The sequence below is a fragment of the Trachinotus anak genome, unplaced genomic scaffold (genome assembly GCF_046630095.1).
Source record: "Trachinotus anak isolate AG129_WGS33_773 ecotype Australia unplaced genomic scaffold, CSIRO_AGI_Tana_v1 ptg000011l, whole genome shotgun sequence".
In the NCBI taxonomy this organism is placed as follows: domain Eukaryota; kingdom Metazoa; phylum Chordata; class Actinopteri; order Carangiformes; family Carangidae; genus Trachinotus; species Trachinotus anak.
Window position 1 is genome coordinate 17,904,857 of NW_027273862.1, and position 19,918 is coordinate 17,924,774.

The 19,918-nt window shown below is 38.1% G+C and overlaps 3 protein-coding genes across 11 annotated transcripts in view; 2 read left to right on the forward strand and 1 right to left on the reverse strand.

Moving 5' to 3' along the window:
• plekha7b (pleckstrin homology domain containing, family A member 7b) overlaps positions 1 to 4,209 on the reverse strand; it is a 67,832-nt gene extending 63,623 nt beyond the window's left edge. For 4 of the 9 annotated variants that reach the window (XM_071488827.1, XM_071488829.1, XM_071488832.1 and 1 more), the window contains exons 1-3: positions 3,805 to 4,208; positions 3,617 to 3,693; positions 3,404 to 3,461 (exon numbers count right to left, since the gene is read on the reverse strand). In XM_071488827.1, coding sequence (XP_071344928.1) covers positions 3,404 to 3,461; positions 3,617 to 3,693; positions 3,805 to 4,004 — 335 coding nt within the window. In that variant the 5' untranslated portion in view covers positions 4,005 to 4,208. Of the gene's footprint in view, positions 1 to 3,403; positions 3,462 to 3,616; positions 3,694 to 3,804 lie in introns of all 9 variants that reach the window. The other 5 variants (XM_071488824.1, XM_071488823.1, XM_071488825.1 and 2 more) reach the window with 2 other exon arrangements.
• The window catches only part of saa (serum amyloid A), a 323,028-nt gene that overhangs the window by 64,161 nt on the left and 238,949 nt on the right, over positions 1 to 19,918 (forward strand). The window lies entirely within an intron of this gene.
• On the forward strand, positions 10,797 to 19,684 carry nucb2a (nucleobindin 2a). The gene is made up of 13 exons (XM_071488621.1): positions 10,797 to 10,946; positions 11,323 to 11,463; positions 12,656 to 12,763; positions 13,081 to 13,213; positions 13,386 to 13,489; positions 15,087 to 15,272; positions 15,477 to 15,567; positions 15,703 to 15,761; positions 15,836 to 15,928; positions 16,420 to 16,509; positions 16,600 to 16,770; positions 17,105 to 17,165; positions 17,261 to 19,684. The coding sequence occupies exons 1-13, from the start codon at positions 10,923 to 10,925 to the stop codon at positions 17,488 to 17,490; spliced, it is 1,491 nt and encodes a 496-aa protein (XP_071344722.1). The 5' UTR covers positions 10,797 to 10,922; the 3' UTR covers positions 17,491 to 19,684.

Below are 19,918 nucleotides of genomic sequence, written 5' to 3' on the forward strand. Positions count from 1 at the left end.
CTCTGTTTTCTCGCTTTTACCTGGGAATTACTTAACTTCTTGTGAAAATTTATGAGATTGATTAATCATATAATTTATAATTAGTGTAATAATCATATTCATATGCTTAGTCTTTAGTTTACACACTGTTACAATTAGATGTATTACCCATATATAGAATACTTTAAGGTTGATGACAGCTGAAGTCTACTTCTATAACTTGAAAATGATTAACTTACACATCTAATTGCTACATGTGTTGATTTTCAGCCTTGTTTTGCTTTCCAGTTCCTTCCATTGATGTACATCCATTAGATATGTCGACCTCAACACAGGCTTGCAATACAGACTTGCTTCAACGGCAGCACATTATCTGCAGGGACAATGAAATGGGATGATTTTGAAAGATGATTTTCAAATTGGGTCACTTCCTTGAAGATTTGTCAGAAGTATGACAGCCAGACAGTAACACTCTATTTCAATCCGCTGCCACAGATGACAATAGACCTTGCCCATTAGTTTTGACAATGATCTCCTCCAATTTTCACAGTTCACGCTATTAATTTGTTTATGTAAGTGTATCAAAAGGGCTGCGGCTGAAAAGTTTTATGAAAAAGCTGCTAAATTAAAACTATATTTTATCATTTATATATTCCTCTTAGTATGAGCTAAGAGACAGAAAAAGCAAAAACGTAGACTTGGACTTTTCGGTACACTGAACATAACATCAGCAACCATTAATCAGATAGTTCAGGTCTGCAGGCCGCCCTACATGTCAAATCTGTAAATAAATGTGAGTTTTGCCACACCAACAGTGTCTGAACAATCCCTCCTTTGTACTCCAACTCGGCTAAATTCCACCATCAACACACAACCAAATCTACCGACCGTTGTCACAGCAGCACCGTGTTGACTGCAAACCTATTTGGGTTTGTTGCTATGTGCTTCCTGGATAGCTAAGAGATGAGACAAAAAGTGGGATGAAAAACACTGGTTTGTATCAAAGAACCAACTTGCTTTGTGCTGAAAATCTGATTGTTCACTTCAAATGGGTTTTTAAAAAAAAAATCTACATCATATTTTGTGAGTGTGAGATCAAATTTTTATCAAACGAAAATGATTTGCACCCTGGGGCAGGAAAATAAACTCCTCTGAACTCAGTGCTAATGTTGGTTGTCCCTGTGGTATTAATAGCAATTTTAAAATGCTGAGTTGTAGGCAGTTGTAAATGAAAAACTAACAATTGTGGTGATGTCCCTTTTCAATTTTTTAAAATGTCATTTTAGGGAATAATCCCATTGAGCTGGAGCCATCTTCACCGTCTTCAGTGTTCGAGCTTTGCCAGCTAACATTAATAACTGCAGTAAAGCATATCTTGCACCAAAGCTGTTACATTCCTGGAGTGTTGGCTGTTTTCAAGCTTTAATCTGCCAAATCAAGTCATGTTTAAAGACCAAAGCAGTAATAAATTAACCTGACCTGTGTATCCACTCTTACAGCTGGAATGCTAGTGTTAAAAGTCAGGTAAGCTTAGGTAAGCTTTGTATAAGATTCACCTTGTCATTATTTAAAGACGCTAATCCGCTGATATCTTTGTATCAGCAATTTTCCAAGATACAATTACATCATAAATGAAAACAAACACTTATCATTTTTATCTATTCTGGCAAAAACGCAATGATTTGCCTTTCTTTCACACACCAAATAAACGAGGAAAGATGTCAGCTGTGCTCAGGGCAACTCTAATGAAACACAAGAACAGTCTTGGTTTGTTCCTGTCCCGTGTTTGACTCAAAGAAATTAGCCATGGAAAACAAAGACACAAGCTGGGAGCAGGAGCAAAACAGGATCCTTCCACCAAGCCAACTGGGCAGCAAGTAGTCTACTGATTTAACTGCCTTGACATTTAGGCTACCATATATCACACAACTTCACTGTTGCATTGTTCTAGCTTCTCACAGAGAAAAAGTCAGTTAACGAGGGAAACACAAAAACCAGCTTTATTCTATGGGCAATATAAGTGTCAGCAACAACAAATTTGTTAGTTGAAACAATTTTATGTGGTTTATTAAATCACACATCTTTGGATGCCAGACGATCTTTCAAAGTGGCTATGGATACCTATCTGTTGGATTCAATGCAACCTCTATTTGTAACTCATAATTTCTGATCAGTGATGAGTTTTATTATTAAAGCAACTGTTATAGTGTCTTCTATTACACGGTTTATACTTTTTCTGAGTCTAGCAGGCATTGCTAAAGTGAAATGGTGTCTGTATTGTTAAATCAGAGGTACAAAGCGGTGTCTGCAGAGCACTACGTGTTGTTAGACAAAGACCTCTTATTAGTAACGATCAACCTAATAAAGACTGCAGCTATGGGGGTATAAAACCTCTCCATACAGGCCCTCTGTCTGGAACAAATGGGGCAAACTAAAAGGGCCATGACAGGACTACGGGTAGTGGAACTACAAAACTTTAGACAAGCTACTGTGGGAGGAGTCACTGTAATTCACAATGATCCAGCTCCAATGAAGAAATTCATGTCTTCACTTGGTTTTACAGTATGCTTTCTGTTTGGCATTAGCCTGGTTTTCTGGATGCTGCTGTGTCCTGCTCTCTCTCACAGTCACCATCTGATATACACTGACAGCGACAGACCGAAATCCACACAAAAACCCGCGGTATAAAACACTGCAGCTAGAAATGCTAATAATGCACATAATCCATTGTGTTGCTGATAGTGTTGTGGCTTCCTCTGATTTCAAACACAAATCTTACAGTTGTAATTGTGGGAAAGATGTGAATATCTGCCAAAAAAAAAAAAAAAAAACTTCACAGTGTGGTCTGTGACTTTGGAAATTCTTGTCCTCTCTGTTTCAATAATGCAATTATGCCATATATCTATGTCACCACATGGTCACACCCCTCTCCTGCAACCTTTACAGTCTCCCTCTCCCTCTCTCCCTCTCACTCACTGCCACACACACACACACACACACACACACACACACCAAGGCTGTACACCTATCTGATGGAGGGAGTAGAGGTCCTGCATGGAGGATGTGAGGAGAATTTTAATAGCCTCTCTCCCGTCCTGCTAGGCACTGCGACTTTCCATTCACAATGCAGGCGGAGATAATTGGTTTCACCTATCAGATGGGACCCCTGTGTGTTCATCCATCTGAGGGCGTCATTACAGCCCACATGCATATTTCATATAAATATACTGTGTTTACACTGCAGCCTTTTTAGTCTAGTTTGAGTGGCAGTGTTGCCAGACGTGTCAGAACTGCACAGTGACAGAAAGGAAATAAAAGGAGTTTGAAAATCAATTGACATGCAGTACTTAAAAACCAAACAATGACTAATGGCATCACATTTTACACGGTCAAACAACGCAGCAGTGCTCATGAAGCCACTCACTTGATGAAGTAGCTGGCTCCTTCGTCCGTGAAGCCTTCCTCCCATCCTCTTGGTAAGTCTATAACACGGACAAAAACACACTGAACGACCCGCCACAGACAGAAAACACACTGCCGCAAAAAAAAAAAAAAAAAAAAAAAAACTAACAAAAAAAAAAAACAAAAAAACAAATGTCCCCTTGGTGTCCCACAGATCTGAGCATAAGTCGCGTACCTGACCGGATCATGTGTCCCGAGTTAACCGGCTCGCCAGTGCGTGGATGTAGCCAAGTGGTGCTATGAGTTTTATCACTGCAAGAAAGACACCTGTTACTGAACCATTACAGAGCAGCCCAAATCCTCCGCCACGCCTTAACAGTGACTCGTAAAAGTGCCCAGCGTCGGCTACTTAAAGCCACTCACTTGATGAAGAATACCCGGCCATCTCTACAAACTCCGTACGACCAGTGGTCAGGTAGGGTGTCCCGTCCGAGAGGTGCCGCCATGATCTCTCGTCTCAGCCTCGGCTTGCCCCCCCCCTCCTCTCTCTCCCTCCTCTCTCTCCTTCTCTCCGTCCGCAGACTTTTTTTTTTTTTTTTTTTTTTTTTTTGCAGGGAGCCCATGTAATCTACCACCGCTAGGGCTTCATAGTTTTTTTTTTAAAGGGGAAGAATACCGAACCGGGCGACAGACTCCCCTCCGAGGCTCCTTGAGCAGAGGGGAGCGAGCTAACCTCTTCCCACAGGCGGCAGGCTGCTGGGTGATCAAAACACAGCGCAGACCTCCACAGCGGCATGAGAAATGAAGCCCACTGCGGGGAAAAGTGAGGTGTAGCCCCCAGTAGTAGAAGTGCACTGGATTAAAGCATTGGACCGTTTTTTTTTTTTTTTTTTGTTTTTTTTTTTTTTGTCATATTAATGAAACCAAAACTAAGAAAATAAGCATTCATTCTAAAATAATCTCGCACACTAAACCAAAAATGTAAATCTTCCGGGATATTAAAGGATTACATATCTCAATTAAACCATAGAGAAATTAACCTGATCGGTCATCTCTTCTCAAGATATACAGTATGTGAAAGTGTGTGTGTGTGTGTGTGTGTGTGTGAGAGAGAGAGAGAGAGAGAGAGTGAGAGAGATTAAACAAGAATGCTCCAAGAAATTCCAAGAAAGGTTTTATTACAGCTTTAGGAAACAGTCATGTTCGAGGGGACAGGGGAATTACAGTTAAAATTAAGGTACTATGAGTTCATTATAATTTTCAGCCAGCTTTTCAGTCCTTCGTAATTGGGAATGTTTGAGAGCAAAGAGGAAACAAACTTTTGTTTGCTGGTCCCAAACAAGGATTAAGTCAGACAACACAAAACAGTTCCAGGCTCAAGGCCAACTGGTTGAGATTTTGGTCAGGAGGTTTTGTCTGCATTTTAACTCAGATGACAAGTTAAACCAGAGGTGTGTTTACCACATTGTCACGTCATGATTCATGATGACAAAACCGTGAAAACCCAGGGCAATGATACCATGAGTCCTCTTTAAAGTAGATTTAACAAAGGCTGGATCAAAACAAAGTCAGCCGTTTCAACATTCTTCGTTCCAACACAAATTTCAAAGGCCTACATATAACAGTTAAATATACAAAACGCATTGCAATACACGCTCCTCCGTTTTTCTTTTCATTTTCTTGAACCAAAGTTTACAATAAACATAATGTTCCAAGTATTTAAACTCATCAGATATCTTGCTGTTGCAATAACCTTCCAAAAATCCTTCTACGAATACCAGATTCAAGGAAGACAATCAATTTATTGTACTGTAATGCTTACTGTAGTTATGCATAAAATGTACAGGAATGAAAAAATGCACAGCTACATTTCAGAACCAGAGGAGGAGAGTTTTTAGGGAATATGCCCCTATAGACATACCGTTTTCAAGAGCTTGCTTGCATGTGTGAGTAGTTGTGTAACAGTGTATAAATTGTACTGGAAGCTTTAGGTTAAGTTTGTCAGCTTCACATCACCTTGACTGCAGTCAGGACACAGAGCCTGTCTGACCGTGACACATTACAATAATGCTTACACTGCATCAAACAGACCTGCCCAATTTACCAATGCTGCCCATAAATTTCACTTGGGCTATGTGAGGCCAGGCAGCATTCAAAGTCACAGCAGTGTTGGCACAGGAGCGCCAAGAGACAAGCAGCAAGGTCTGACTTCATCCTGCCACACTCGTTTTCATTTTCGTTAATATGATAATGTCCATGTACCATTATGTGCTTTCACTGGGTGCAAGCAAATACAGTCATGAAGAAATACCTTACCCCAAAAGTTTCTACATTAATCTTTAACTGTCTCTTGTGAAAGAAAAATACTGTGTCAGTGGGCAGAAAGAAACAAACAGCTGTCAACACTATAAGTATTTGATCTGTGATTTCCTGTTGGGGAGGCTTTGTTGAAACATTCTCCAGTGGTTTAAGGCACTGTTGTTCAAAGACAGTGGGAGATAAATCACTTCCTCTAAAAACCATTATAGTACAGCTGCTGTGCAGAAACCAATTGATTGTAAATCTTTTAAAGTCTTATCTACTTGATGAAAACGTCAAAGCATAAAAGGACTTCCTCCCCTGTAGGTTTTGTGTTCATATAACAAGAAATTATTTAAGGAAGTAAGATCTACAGAGGAGTAATAAATGAAATGGCAGAGCTGAATAAACAAGAAGATGTAATGGGATTGCCGCCTCTGCACAAGCTGAAGCTAAACTGCTTTGCTGGCTTGCACTGGTATGGAGAAGCAATTGAAGTCGTATTAGTAGTTGGGGAAAAGAAGAAAAACATATGAAGAAATCTAACTGTTGTATAAGCAGTGAAAATTGTTGAATAAACAAGGAGAAGTCCACTCAAAAAGACTGAGCTGCATTGCTTCATGCATAGCCTAAGCCAAACTGCGTTGCTTTATGAATGGCCTGAAATATGCATGAATAGTAAAGCTAACTTGACCCTCTCCCAGCCTGGCGCCAAGCTGCCAGGAGAGGCAGCTAGCTCCCCAACTTATACCCCAACTTATCCCTTGACGCCTATATAGGCTCAATTTATAGTTAAAATGATTTTCAGCTTTTAAAGTAATACTACGAAAGAGGAAATGCTTTTGTGGATGGCTCTGTAAAGATACAGAGCAGAAAAAACTGTGTTTCAGTGCTCTGTAACAGAACACATGTTTGCAACGGTTGATTTGCAACTACACATATTGGAATTATTTGAGAACGTCACTTTACAAGTGTAGTCATGCACATAACTTACCATATCTTTCTGGCCATAAGGTGTGGTACTGGTCTTAGTTGGATTCTGGCATCCCTATGAAAACACATAATGGTTACTGTATTGAATGAAATGACCATTTCCATGTTTCTGAAGGACTTAAGAACACAAAAGATTTATCAATCATCCTTTTAAACCTCATTTAACATACACTGTAAGTACAAGAGTATGAAAATTGAATAATACTAATAATAATACATTGACTAAACCAGGCACAACCAACAAAAGTTACATTTAATAGTAGCTACAGCGAACAACAGTTAGAGTTTGTTTTTAAAAACATCTGCTGCTAACCTAACATACATATGTAGGAGGTGGTCTCGGTCTGGTCCCAAAGGAACTCTGGAGCGGTTTGTTTTTGGTGTGAAAGATTTCTGAACTTGATCCTATCCCACTAGCATTTGAACTTACAAGTTTGAGCTCGACGATTAGATATGATGTTAGCATGTTATTGCACATCCACTGCATTTGCTCCATCCTACTCAAACACCTTACAGTGGTGCGTCCTTGCAGAGTCAGAGTCTGTACAGCATTATGACGACGTACCGAAGTGAATCTGAATTCTGGTGTTGGATAGTATGTAGGTAAATTGCCCAGATACATATTAGAGCTATTAAAAAATGTCACTTCTGACACTGATCCATGTTGCATAAGATGCCACAGTCCAGAGTTCTTCATGTGTTTACATTCCTGCTCCCGCAAAACAATCTGACCAATAAGCATAGTGAATGTTCTCACCTGGTTTGTAATGATGCGTTTTGGTTCACTTGAATTTTTCTCTGTCTGAAAGCAAACCAAACCAAGGATAAAATGCTCCAAGTTTACAAACTCTTTACAACTGAATCAGACAAGAGCAGAATAATTTTAGGTGTGAAAACGCCGTAAATGGGATTAAAAGGTTGAATAGAACCAAAAATGTAGAAAAGTTCCTGAACATCTTGTCTTTTGAATCGAATTTCTACCTGAAAGTATGAATGAGTAGGAGTTGAAAAATTCACGAAAAGTTGTATAAAACTGGAGATCTTGAACATTCCATCAATTCATCTTAGTGGGAAATAATGTCAGAAAAACATTGAATATGTTTGGAAAGTATTAAATATATATATATATAAAAATGAATAATAAAAAAATTGTTGAAATAATAAAGAAGTTTTGAACCAGAGAAGGGCATATAGTGGGACATCTGCATTTACCTTAAAGAAACAAACCAAATGTGTGAATCATAAGCACCAGGCAATCGCAACAGATTTAATAAAGACACCGTGTTGCATTTTGGGAAACAAGTGTTTTGCATTCTAAGGTCAAGCGGAGATGGTCTGAGATGGGCAGCAGGCATAAATGCTGTATGTTACCTGTCTGAAAGGAGTAGAAAGAAGTAAAATACTTTTCTGGTCCTACTGCTTTTCATTAATCTTTAATGAATATTCCATCTAGCCACCCAGTGTCCATCATTCATAACTTCAATAATTACCTCCATGTTCATCTTCTTTATACAAACATACTCTGCGTTCTTCCTCTTTATACAAACATACATTATCATCCTCATCAGTGAGTGTCACATTCTTTAGACAAACAAGGCCCCCTTCTCATCTCTGTACCTCTAAAAAAAATGTTTTTTGTACATCTTCTTAAGTTATTTGATATTTTTACTCTGCTTGAGTTCTAAATCTAGACTGTTCCACAAAGTCAGTCCACAATTGAAATACACACACTCTTGGGGTTGGTACAAACACAACGTTTTTTTAATTCATTTTCCCTCTGAGGTAACACACCCCCTCTCTGTGTAATAACATTTTTGTATGTTGACAGGAAGTAAATAATTTCTTGCTTTATACATTATGTGTGCAGTCTTTAAGTCTACCAGATCCATGAATTTCAAAGCATGTGTCTTTGAAAATGGCATATTAGCGCTGTAGTGGATGCCGTACAACCTACATTAACACACAATTCATCAAATTTTTGAGGATTCAGAAAAGAGTTTACCCTCTGGAATGTAACAAAGTACATTTACTCAAGTACTGTGCTTAAGTGAAATTCTGAAATACAGCTACCTCCACAACATTTTTTACTCTACTGACAGCTGTAGCGAAGAGTTACCTTTTAAATCTTTATCAAGTAAACTACCACAACTGTATGTAAACTGGTTAAAATTACTTTCACTAACTATAACATGAAAAAGCTGATTACACATTCATGCTGAATCTTCATTGTGCAGAACATTTAATCATCATCAAAAAGAAGAGCTGATTTTCTCCATCTGCTTCAGCTTTCTTTCACTTTCCATTCTATGATTATGATCTAACACAATGAAATGCCTTCCAGATCACTGCACTATTACACTGACATCTACAGGGCAAGGATGTTATATATTTAGTTGAAAGCCAACTGATCCAGATGAAATTTGATTAATCTGATCTGCCAAAGGTCATAAAAACTCTTTGTATTTTTATTCTAACACTCACAGTTCTGATTGAAAGCCAGTGTTTTTACAACTCCCAGGCAACAAATTTATGTCTTTATCCCAGCTGGTCCAAGCAGCTGTTTGGAGTGTCCTCTAAGAGGACATATGATTTTACCACAATTTAAATCTTTTCAATATATATTTGATTTACTGTATTTTTTCAGTTTTTATGATTAAACTCAATTAACAGAACAACTGCTGCAGGTGCTAGTAAGGATCATAGTCTCTAGTTGGTTTTAATCATTCACTCTTTAACTTCTGTGCCTTCTAATACATTTGATCAGTTAAGAAAAGTCTAAACAGATGTCAGGAATTAACTCACCCAAGACATCACAACAGCACCCTCAGCTGGAGGGATGACTGCTCAACACGACTCTGTACTTAATATAATTACCGAGATAATGTACATTTACACACTAAATCACATGGGATTCATGGATCCCCAAGGTCTAGTAAATACTGAGGTGGACCTGCAGTTTTGCTTTTTTTTACAGAGAGCACAGGAAAGACTGAAAAAGAGGAAGGAGTGTCAGATGCAAACTGAGTTTGCAAAAGTTGTGTCTTGATAAGCTGCAACATTTCACAATAAGGCTTCAGTAAGTATAACCCAGTATTATATAATAATATTGATGGGAGCAATTCAAGGCTGGATTACCAACTACACAAAGAATAAAAGAGGATTTACTCCATATCATTTGGGACCTACATAATTTGATAAATTTGTCATAAATTTGCACCACTAAAGTAGAATATCAGCTACAACCAGTCCTCCATACATCGCTGTAGCAAAATATAGTTTTAAGACTGTTTTAATTATTAGTTTAGTTTAACTCATTTGTTGTAACATGTTTTATCAAACTGCTTCCATTTTTTTCTATTACATAATAAACCCACAGAAAAGGGGAAATGTAGTATTACTCCAACACAGCAGTACTATAAGGCTGAAAGCAATGATTATTTACATCAATAAATCAATTGTGTATGCAATGTGAAAATAGTGGAAAAACAACATTTTGCTTGTTTTATCTGGTCAAAAGTCAAAAATCCAAGGATGCTGAGTTTACAATCATAGAAAACGGGGAAAATGGGCAAATATTGACATTTGAGAAGCTGGTATCAGTGAATTTTTGGGGGCATTTTTGCCACTCAAATTATCAATCATCTACCAAAATTGTTGCCAATAAATTTTAAGTCAGCCTTTATTTGATAAATAAACTAATCAACAAATGATTGGTGATTTATTCAGCCAAGGGGCCAATAATGCCTTACTTTTGGTACTTTCAGTGAATATTGTTGCTAGTACTTGTATACTTGTATACTCAGTATAGTACTATTTTTAATACAAGAATTTGAATTAAAGAATATTTAATTAAATGTTTACACTATGGTACTGCCACTTTCACTTAATTTACTTAATTATTATTCCCCCCTAGGAATGCAAATGGAAAAAAACAGTAATAGACTGAGAAAACACTGGAAAACTGTTCTCATTAAAACCACTTTTTCAGTCAGTACCGCTGGTTTTTGTGTATCCTTCCCATATATTCCCTGAACGCCACTCTTTCCAAAGCAGTCATCTATTCGATAAGAAACACAAAAGTCCCGCCCACCTTCTCCGTCGTCATGTCGCCACGTACGATTCAATGCAACGCAACTTGCTGGTCCGTGTGACAGAAAGCGGAACTGACCACTTGCGGTTAACGCTTCCACTGTCACAACCTACCGTGCTAACTAGCGAGCTAGCTGCCGACGGGGGGGAAAGCAGAGCAGATGATGTCCAGGATTCACAATAAAGTCAGTATACAAGTGACAGACATCTATTGTGCTTTTTAGTGAGGCTTTTACTATCACACGGACATTGGCGGCGCTGCTCAGACTGACACCATTACGTTACTCGAGTAGCTAGCTTTTCGATGCTTGATTGTCATTAGCTAAATCTGTCAGTGGCAGAGCTAAAGCTTCCTCTGGATATTATTAGCTGGCAAGCCAATAATGTAAAACCTATGCAGTGTTGCTACAGTGCTGTTTGAATAAGAGCTAATGAGGAAGCTGGCCACACAACGATCTTTGTTTACCTGTACACACGTCGACCGTTTATCTTCATATACTGTGTAATGTAAATAACACTGTGGTAGAAGTCTGGTGTAACCTTAATTGTCCTCATTTCCAGATGTGTTGGAGCCGGGCCTTTCTCACCGGCTGGCTTCTGCTGCTGGTTCAGCTGCTGTGTTCACAGGCAGTGCCCATCAGTATGGATAAGACTAAAGTCAAAGAGCCTGAGAAAACACCTGAAGAGCCCCCAGCTAGTGTGGTGAGAAGGCACAAGATGTACACAACACATCCAAAAATGCAGTTTCGGGTTCCACTGTATCTGTGAATACACAAGTTGAAAATTCATCATGTATTTTAGTGTCACAGCCATGGCAGGTAGCTCTAAAGTGATCCCGCAGGTGTTCATATTTAGCATTAGATTTGACAGCAGGTAATTCTGTCTTATGTCTACACATCAAAACTTTGGTCAGGCTTTGATAATCAGTTGAGTATTTCAAAAACTTTATTCATTTCATCTTATCAAATATGGAGTTTTTTTCTGTTCTGTATTCCTTTTTTCATTTTCGGTGGGGCTAGAGGTAAGCCAGAGAGAGCAGTTTCAAGAATTAAAGTGGCCTTCAGTAACTTGTGATGTGCATTTCCTTTTTACAATTTATACAGTAAATGATGAATCCACATTCAGAAATTTATCAGAGTAAAGTACTTGTTAGTTGCAGCAGTTGCATGCTGTTATATCACTGTCATCAGCTGCTTCATATTAAGGAAGTAAACAAGAGAGAGTTTCATAACAGCACCTGGACTAATCTAAGTTAGAGATGGCCTGATATGTCATTGCACTGTAATTCAGTTACCACAATTAGACACTTAATTCAAAACTTGTTATCTCTCAAATCCATTTCATCATCACTACAACTGCTCCAGATGTTGTAGCTTTTTGAGTACACAGATTGGAGTCTCTAACTTCTGCCTCAGGAAGGCTTTGTCCATATTCAATATTGACACAGTGGCTCAACAGCTGAAACCATACTATACCATCTAGATTCTGTCTAGAAGCGAGCATGCCTATAAGTGCAGCCCTTTTCTTGGAGAATATGGAAGTGGTCTTTAACTACAGAAGAGCTGTGGCAATATGACAATTTGCATGAGGTGGTAATACAGTTTATAGGTGTTCATGACATAACCTGTCATCTCTACATCTAACATCTGGACAGGAGATGGTGTTGTCAGATTATGCTGGTCAGCAGACACCTAGCCAGTGAAAACAAAATATTCTGTTACTCAGTCTTCAGTACATACGAGCACTCAAGTGTTAATAATAATATGTTGTCATATGAAATAACATAATAAACAAAAAAAAAAAAAATCATGATCATTGTAGAATTACTTTGTCTGTTATCTGTAATATATTACTTGGAGTTTTTAAATGACATTTGATTTGTCACATTTTATAGGACACTGGACTCCACTATGACCGCTACCTCAGGGAAGTCATTGATTTTCTAGAGAAAGATCAACATTTCAGAGAAAAGCTCCACAATACAGACATGGAAGACATCAAGGTATCCTGCTTTTCTTTGCTTTCATCTTATTAGCATGGTGGGAATTTTTCACCAGCCCTGACTAAACTGTTAGTAAGTCATTACTCTGGCCAGAAAATTATGGGTATTCACTGACTTGTGATAAATCTTCTGGGGAAATCATGTATTTTTTTTTTAAATACTACCAATCCCCTTAATTTTTCTTCTTCTATTTTTTTGGAACTTGATCCAAATTTATTTTAATGAAAGCTGTAATTCATTAATTTATTCATCATATGTACTACCACAACTCCAAGCGCAAATAACACTAACCTTTGCATTATTCATGTATAATACAGCAAGGTAAACTCGCCAAAGAGCTGGACTTTGTCAGTCATCATGTCAGAACAAAACTGGATGAGTTGAAGAGGCAGGAGGTAAACCGACTACGAACCCTGATCAAGGCCAAGCAAGACATTGAAGGAGGGAATGGTATGTTGTGCAACAAAATGTATATTCTATTTTGATTGATATTTAAAATAAGATGCAGCTAAGATGCAGCAACCTAAATAGTACGTTAGAGGTAAATAAATGATAAGAAAAATGCAAATTTATATATATCTGTATATGTTTTTGTTAATGTCAACAATTGCCCCCTGAATAGACATTGCAGTGGACCATCAGGCTCTCCTGAAACAGTTTGAATACTTGAACCACATGAACCCACATACATTTGAAGTGGATGACCTAGATCGGCTCATCAAATCGGTAAATCTCATTGCTACTTCATGCTATAAAAAATGTTCGTAAGTAAGGACATGTTCACACTACTCAATTATTTAAACTTACTTTTTCAGTCTAGTCATTGGGCAGCATACACAAGTCAGTCTTAGCAGGGCATGGGACAATATGAAAATTTCATGTCATGATTGTCTTTGGCCAAAATAATTGTGATTCACGATATTATTGCCGTAATCATGAGAATATGCTTTAAACTGTTAAAATGGCTCTAACACATATTGAAATATCTTTATTATTATCACTTTTATTTTTTGCATGAAGTCCTACCTGAATATTTGCTGTGAAAATCCAGCAGTGTAATGTTAGGGCGGAGAATAGCTGCAGCGGACATGCTGTACACATGTAGAAATGTTGGTGATGGTAATTTCTACATGGATATAGCCTATTAAATAATTAAACTTTAAATTAATTGTTGTTGTGGTTGAAAAATACCATGTTAATGTAGGTGCAACAAGATTTTCTGTCAAATAAAATAAATTCTAATTGATTAGACCTATTCCTTATAGACTGAAAATTGCAATCAATTCGCTGCAGTCTGAGACAACAGAACATTCGAATCAGAGGTAAAATAATAATCAAATTAGCTACTTAGCTACTTAGCTACTTAGCTACTTAGCTAACGTTACCTGGTTGACAATAGCTTAATTCACTGGTGACCAAAACACTATATAACGTTCACAACACACAGCACCGTAACGTAACCATGTAGATAAATGTCAACGTTAATATAACTTAACCAAAATGTAAGTGCGTTACGTTAAGTTACTGTAACTTGTAGTAACTAGTAGTAGTAAATGGTTGTCACGGAGATGGTAGTTAAATTTGGCAGACACCTTCCCCCGGCAGGTTCTGCAGATTGGCCTCTCATTTTCCTATCGTTCTTTGTTTTGGAATGCATTGTATTTCCACACATCCGATTTAACTTTCTTTTGTGGAGTATACAATGGGAAACCTGAGCCTTCGGCCATGCTGACAAACTTAGCACTTTGGAATGACTGGAAAGATGCAGGCTTTCCCTTGTGGCACCTCAAAATGCATCAATATTAGACTGCACCTCGGCGAGCTAAGCAGCATTTTCAAGTCACTCGTGCGGATATTAACGATTATACCCAGTCAGATTACCCCCTTATTGTGAGTGGTTTTACCACCATAAATTGAGATAAAAATTTTATACAGTCCCATCCCTACAGTGAAGTGCTGCAGTAGAGAGACATTTAAAACAGGAGTAAGCATACCAGACGTGTTTAGATTTTTAAATGTGTTTTACTTTAGTTCTGTGTCCAGAATGATAAAGTGACTCTGACTTATGATTTCAGGCATGATGTTCACTATCTGTGGATTGCTTGTTCAGGTGTTTTTCATTCAAAATGAAATAATTGAAAAGTAATGACTACCTCAGAGAGGTAAAAGCATTAAGAAATCTCGGTAAACATTACTAGAGTATGTACTGTAATTAAGGTTAGTTTCCAGATAGTCATGAAAAAATAAAATTATTGCACCAACTGTTGATTTGAATGAAGGTAAATTTCCAAACCTTGTAAAAAAAAAATTCCCCTGCATCAAGGCCACTAAGGATCTGGAGAACTACGACAAAGAAAGACACGAGGAGTTCAAGAGGTATGAAATGATGAAAGAGCACGACAGACGGGAACACCTGAAAACACTGGACGACGAAGAAAGAAAGAAAGAGGAGGAGCACTATGAGGAGATGAGGAAGAAGCATGCTGACCACCCTAAAGTTAACCACCCGGTAATTCTGACTTAGGTGCACAGAAAACATGACGCAAACACATAACGTGTTGTCTGTTGTCTCAGCTATTGAAAAGAAACTCTTTCCATACTGTGTTGTGTTGCATTTTTCAGCGTTTAAGAGTTGTATGAATAAACCATGGTACTAATGTGGTGGGTTTTGGAGCAAAAGTAATTCTAATGTGATTTTGCATCCATTTTGCAGGGCAGCCAAAATCAACTGAAGGAGGTGTGGGAGGAGGCTGACGGCTTGGACCCTGAAGATTTTGACCCCAAGACCTTTTTCAACCTGCATGGTAAGACGTTAACCATCTGGCAACTGTTGAAGACTGGAGAGATGATGTCCATTCATTCAGTACTACATAATATATATTGTCAGATACAACAGAAAATAGTGTATTTGATGTCTTTCTTCTTTCTTTATAATGCAGACACCAATGGAGATGGCTTCTTTGATGAACAGGAGCTGGAGGCATTGTTCACCAAAGAGGTAAAGTCATGGCAACTGGAAATTTGCAATGATTTAGTGACAGTGCACTGACTCTTGGTCTTTTGTGAATGCAGTTGGAAAAAATCTATGACCCAACCAACGAAGAGGATGATATGGTGGAGATGGAGGAAGAGAGGCTACGAATGAGAGAACATGTTATGAATGAGGTACAGTAAGTTACGCTCAGGACCCTTTTCATAAAACCATGCAACAGGAAATGAGACTTTACTACAGAGATTTCCAATTATGTGTTGTTGCTTTTTTCACTACTTAAAATGTTTTTATGTTAATGTTTTTACTGCAGCTCTTCTGTTTGTTAGGTAACTATAAGTTTAAAAGATTAATTTAATAGGGTATTGTTGCATTCAGTGTATAGAAAAATGCAACTCAGTAATCACCTTTTTACATGTGGACAGTAGTGCCACCAATGTAAAGGCAGTGACTAAAGCCATAGTCTCTTGTCAAGCTGTTTGCATGACTGCAAAAACACAAAATTAAAAAAACAACAACTTATCCCTCAGTTTGCACCTCAGTTAGCATTGCATTTTCACATTGATAGAGGCCTCCATTTTTTAATCTATTGGCTTGTCCCTATCAGTGAGTAATAGAATATATAACCCAAAAGCTAAAAGGAACTCTGCTCTTGTCTTCCTCACAGGTGGATTCTAACAAAGACAGGCTGGTGTCCTTGGATGAGTTCCTGGTGGCTACAAAGAAAAAAGAATTCTTGGAGCCGGATAGCTGGGAGGTGAGGCACAATGTTGACATTATTGGAGAGTAACTCAAACCAAAGACCATTTTATTAAAACAAGTTTCCCATCCACTTTGTGTTCCTCAGACCCTGGAGCAGAACCAGGCTTACACAGACGAGGAGATGAGGGAGTTTGAGGAGCATCTTACCCAGCAGGAACAGGACCTTAACCAGAAGGCTTTTGACCTCCAGAAACAGAGAGACGAGCTGGAGAGACAACAGGAGCAACTTAATGCACAGAAAGTAGAGCTGCAACAGGTAAGCAGTGGCACACCGTTGCTTGAAATATTTTAGTGCAGGCAAGCCTTGCTACAGGAGGTTTACTCAGAATGAGGAATTTGTTCACATCCAAACCTGTTGCTGTAACTTCATAAGAAAATACAGCAGTCACTCTGTAGAGGTCTCATCTAACAAGACACCAGATCTTTTCTGTGTAGGTGGAATCTCAGTGTGAACATTTTCTTAACTAAAACTTAATTTCTTTGAATTGTCTTAATATTTTATTTAAGCTTTTAAAATAGCTGTGACTATCTACAGTACTATGCTCACTTTCCAAATGTGAGAAAACCTTATATAAACTCCATTGTTACAGGCAGTTGAGCACATGGAACGGCTGAAATCCCAGAAAGTAGAATCGCCTCCAGAGGTTCATGGTGAGTGTCCTTTGCACCATTTGGTTTGTCTTTTGATAGTTGTTTAATTTTACAGACTGAGCTCTGAGAATCTAAAACTCCCATCTTTTCTACAGGGGAAGGAAATGGTATCCCAGAGATGCATCCAGTTGACAATCAGGTGCATCCTGAACAAGACGCCCAACCACAAGAGCATGAACCTGCACCCCAAGTTCCTGAAGATACACCTCAGGAGCACCATGTACAACAAAACCAAGACCTAGCACAGCAAGGTCTCCCCCAGACACATCAGGATCTGCCACCAGGCCACCAAGAAGTTGCACAAGGCCAGCATAACCTGCAATAGCAACTTTGTCAGAACTTGAGCCTCCACAACCAGACTTTTGCAGCACCTCCACTCCAGCGTGCAGAGCAGTCCCCCCTGAGCATTAGGCCTCTTTAACCAGCATGACTTAGGGGGACTTTGGAGGACATTTGAGTTGAAGGAGAGCGGCACAAACGGATTCCCTGTTGAATGATACCAGTGTTTGATAATAATGGTAATCTTTGGATTACATACCAGAATTTCAAGAGTAAAAATGACCAACCAAGAAAATGCGTCTCAAAATGTGCACACTTAGTTGTGTTTGATTAAATTAGACATGATCAGTAATGTTTGATTATACAACTGCACAAAAATCTAATTTTGTTGGACTTTATTGACCTGCTGTTTGCTGTTCAAAGTATAAAACCTCTAAGAATGACGTGCTCCTGGCTCTACAGCCTGATAGGTTTGATGCAAGAGCTTGTTGGATAAGTTCAGTGCAGCTGCTGAGGGAGAGAAGATGTAATAAGTAGTTGTAATGTTGTAATTTTGAATTACATTTTCTGACTTGACATGATAAAGATATCCCGAAACATTTTAAAAAGAGATTTGTTTATATGTGCGACTTTTGGTGAAATGCGTTTCATTGGATTTAATCAGATATTTCCGAAATTGAGTGCAAGATTTTCTATAATTGCAGTAAGGGCCTAAAAGAGCAAGGGGCGCTACTGTAATTTTATCCAGTATACAGCATTTTGATGCCCAAACGGATACCATTCCACCTAAAAAGTAAAAATATGGACTTTTTGATGCAAACAGGCACAGTAATATGTAATCATAATCTACAAGGCTTCAGTCAGATCTTTGTAGAAAAATCTTTTTATTTCTCCGGCTGCCACTGTCACCAAATGTTATGATCTTTAAACCAGAAACATCCTCATGAATCCATGTTGCTCAGTCCTCATACTTTTATCAAGAAATCATTTTACCAATACTCTTGCTATTCTCTTAATGGTCAGTCTGACTGCTGTTCAAACGTGTCAGCTGTTTACCTATCTTGAAACATCATTTTTTTTGTGTTTAGTCAGAGTTTTCTCAGCTATAGAAATGTTGTGCTCAGCCTAAAAAGAAATTAGGTACAGGACTTTGCAAGACTGGCAATTTTTGGGCCACACTGCAGCTACTCTCCACTGACTTGATTGTTAAAATAAATGAAGGTGTTAGGTTCTTAAAATAAAAATAGTTGTGAAATCCCCCCTACAAACAACAAACACTTCCCTAAATCCTTACAACCTGCAGTATGGTGGTAATGTTTCTTCATTGCCGTACAGAGAGAGCAGATGTTGAACCTCTGAAATAATAAATGTACTCTGTTACACTTAGTATGATGGGCATTTCAATTTTGCTATGTTCATTCAGAAATGTGTATGTGACATGTTTATTTATGAGAGGATCATAGTTGATCATGATTTTTAATTTGTTCAATAAGACCGTTTTGAGCTCATTTAACAATTAGGATATAGACATTTACTCTGGTGCCTTCCATTACACTTGTCTGCATCAGAGTATTTTGCTAAAGCAACAGCTGGATTCCTTCAATAAGTTGTTAATTAAAAGATTGTATTAAAATAAGGGTAAAGCTGAGTCACTAGGTCGGACATAAACACTGTCATATTAAAAATGCAGTGGTATTTTTTTATTGTCCATTTAGTCAAAGTCTGCTACCATGAAAATCTTCGAATTAATTTATTCACATTCAGTTCACATCAGTGTGTTTAGCACTAGATGTGTATTACTTGGTCCTAGTTTGAATAACATTGTGTATTTTTCCTACAAACGACCCGTTTGGTGTAATTTCTGTGCTATTCAGGTTGCTTTTTTCATGTAATGTGGTTTCTTCCAGCTGACAGACTGTGGCCATGGTGAACATGTTTTGACATATTGCCACTTTTTACTGAAGGCCTTGTTTGCGTCTAGGCAAATAAACAGTTCTGCCTCACTGTGGTTTTACTTTATACAAAATTTTGACATGAAATACATGCTTTGTTTTTTTGTTTGGTTTCTTTTGCAGTGTCTTTTGTTTTCTGTGTGCCAAGTGTTCCTTTGAAACGATACTGCATCATAATTTGCACAAAATGTACAGGTGGTGTTTCTGATCGCTTGCTGCTGGATAAAATGGTAATTTGATGATACTGTACACCTCAGTTCAAGATAATAAAACAGTTATGACCTTCCAGTTTGTGTACCAGATTTGATCACTTGATGAACGAATTATTAAACTCTTAACAGCACAATGGACAATCCATCTATACAGTATAATACAAATGTAAAGCTCTGGCATCTTATTTGTTGGAATAGAATTCTTCAGTATGATCATGGTAAAATGTACTTAATGCTTTTAAGTGATGTATCTGTCCTCACCAAGTCTATTTGTTGTGCCTCAGAGGCATGTGCCAATTGCCTGTATATG

Excerpts from the sequence above, each read along its gene's own strand:
- nucb2a (XM_071488621.1), top strand. The coding sequence starts at position 10,923 with ATGATGTCCAGGATTCACAATAAA. Across the intron at positions 15,273-15,476 it reads ACCCTAAAGTTAACCACCCG|GGCAGCCAAAATCAACTGAA; the intron begins GTAATTCTGACT and ends TCCATTTTGCAG. Across the intron at positions 15,762-15,835 it reads AGGCATTGTTCACCAAAGAG|TTGGAAAAAATCTATGACCC; the intron begins GTAAAGTCATGG and ends TTGTGAATGCAG.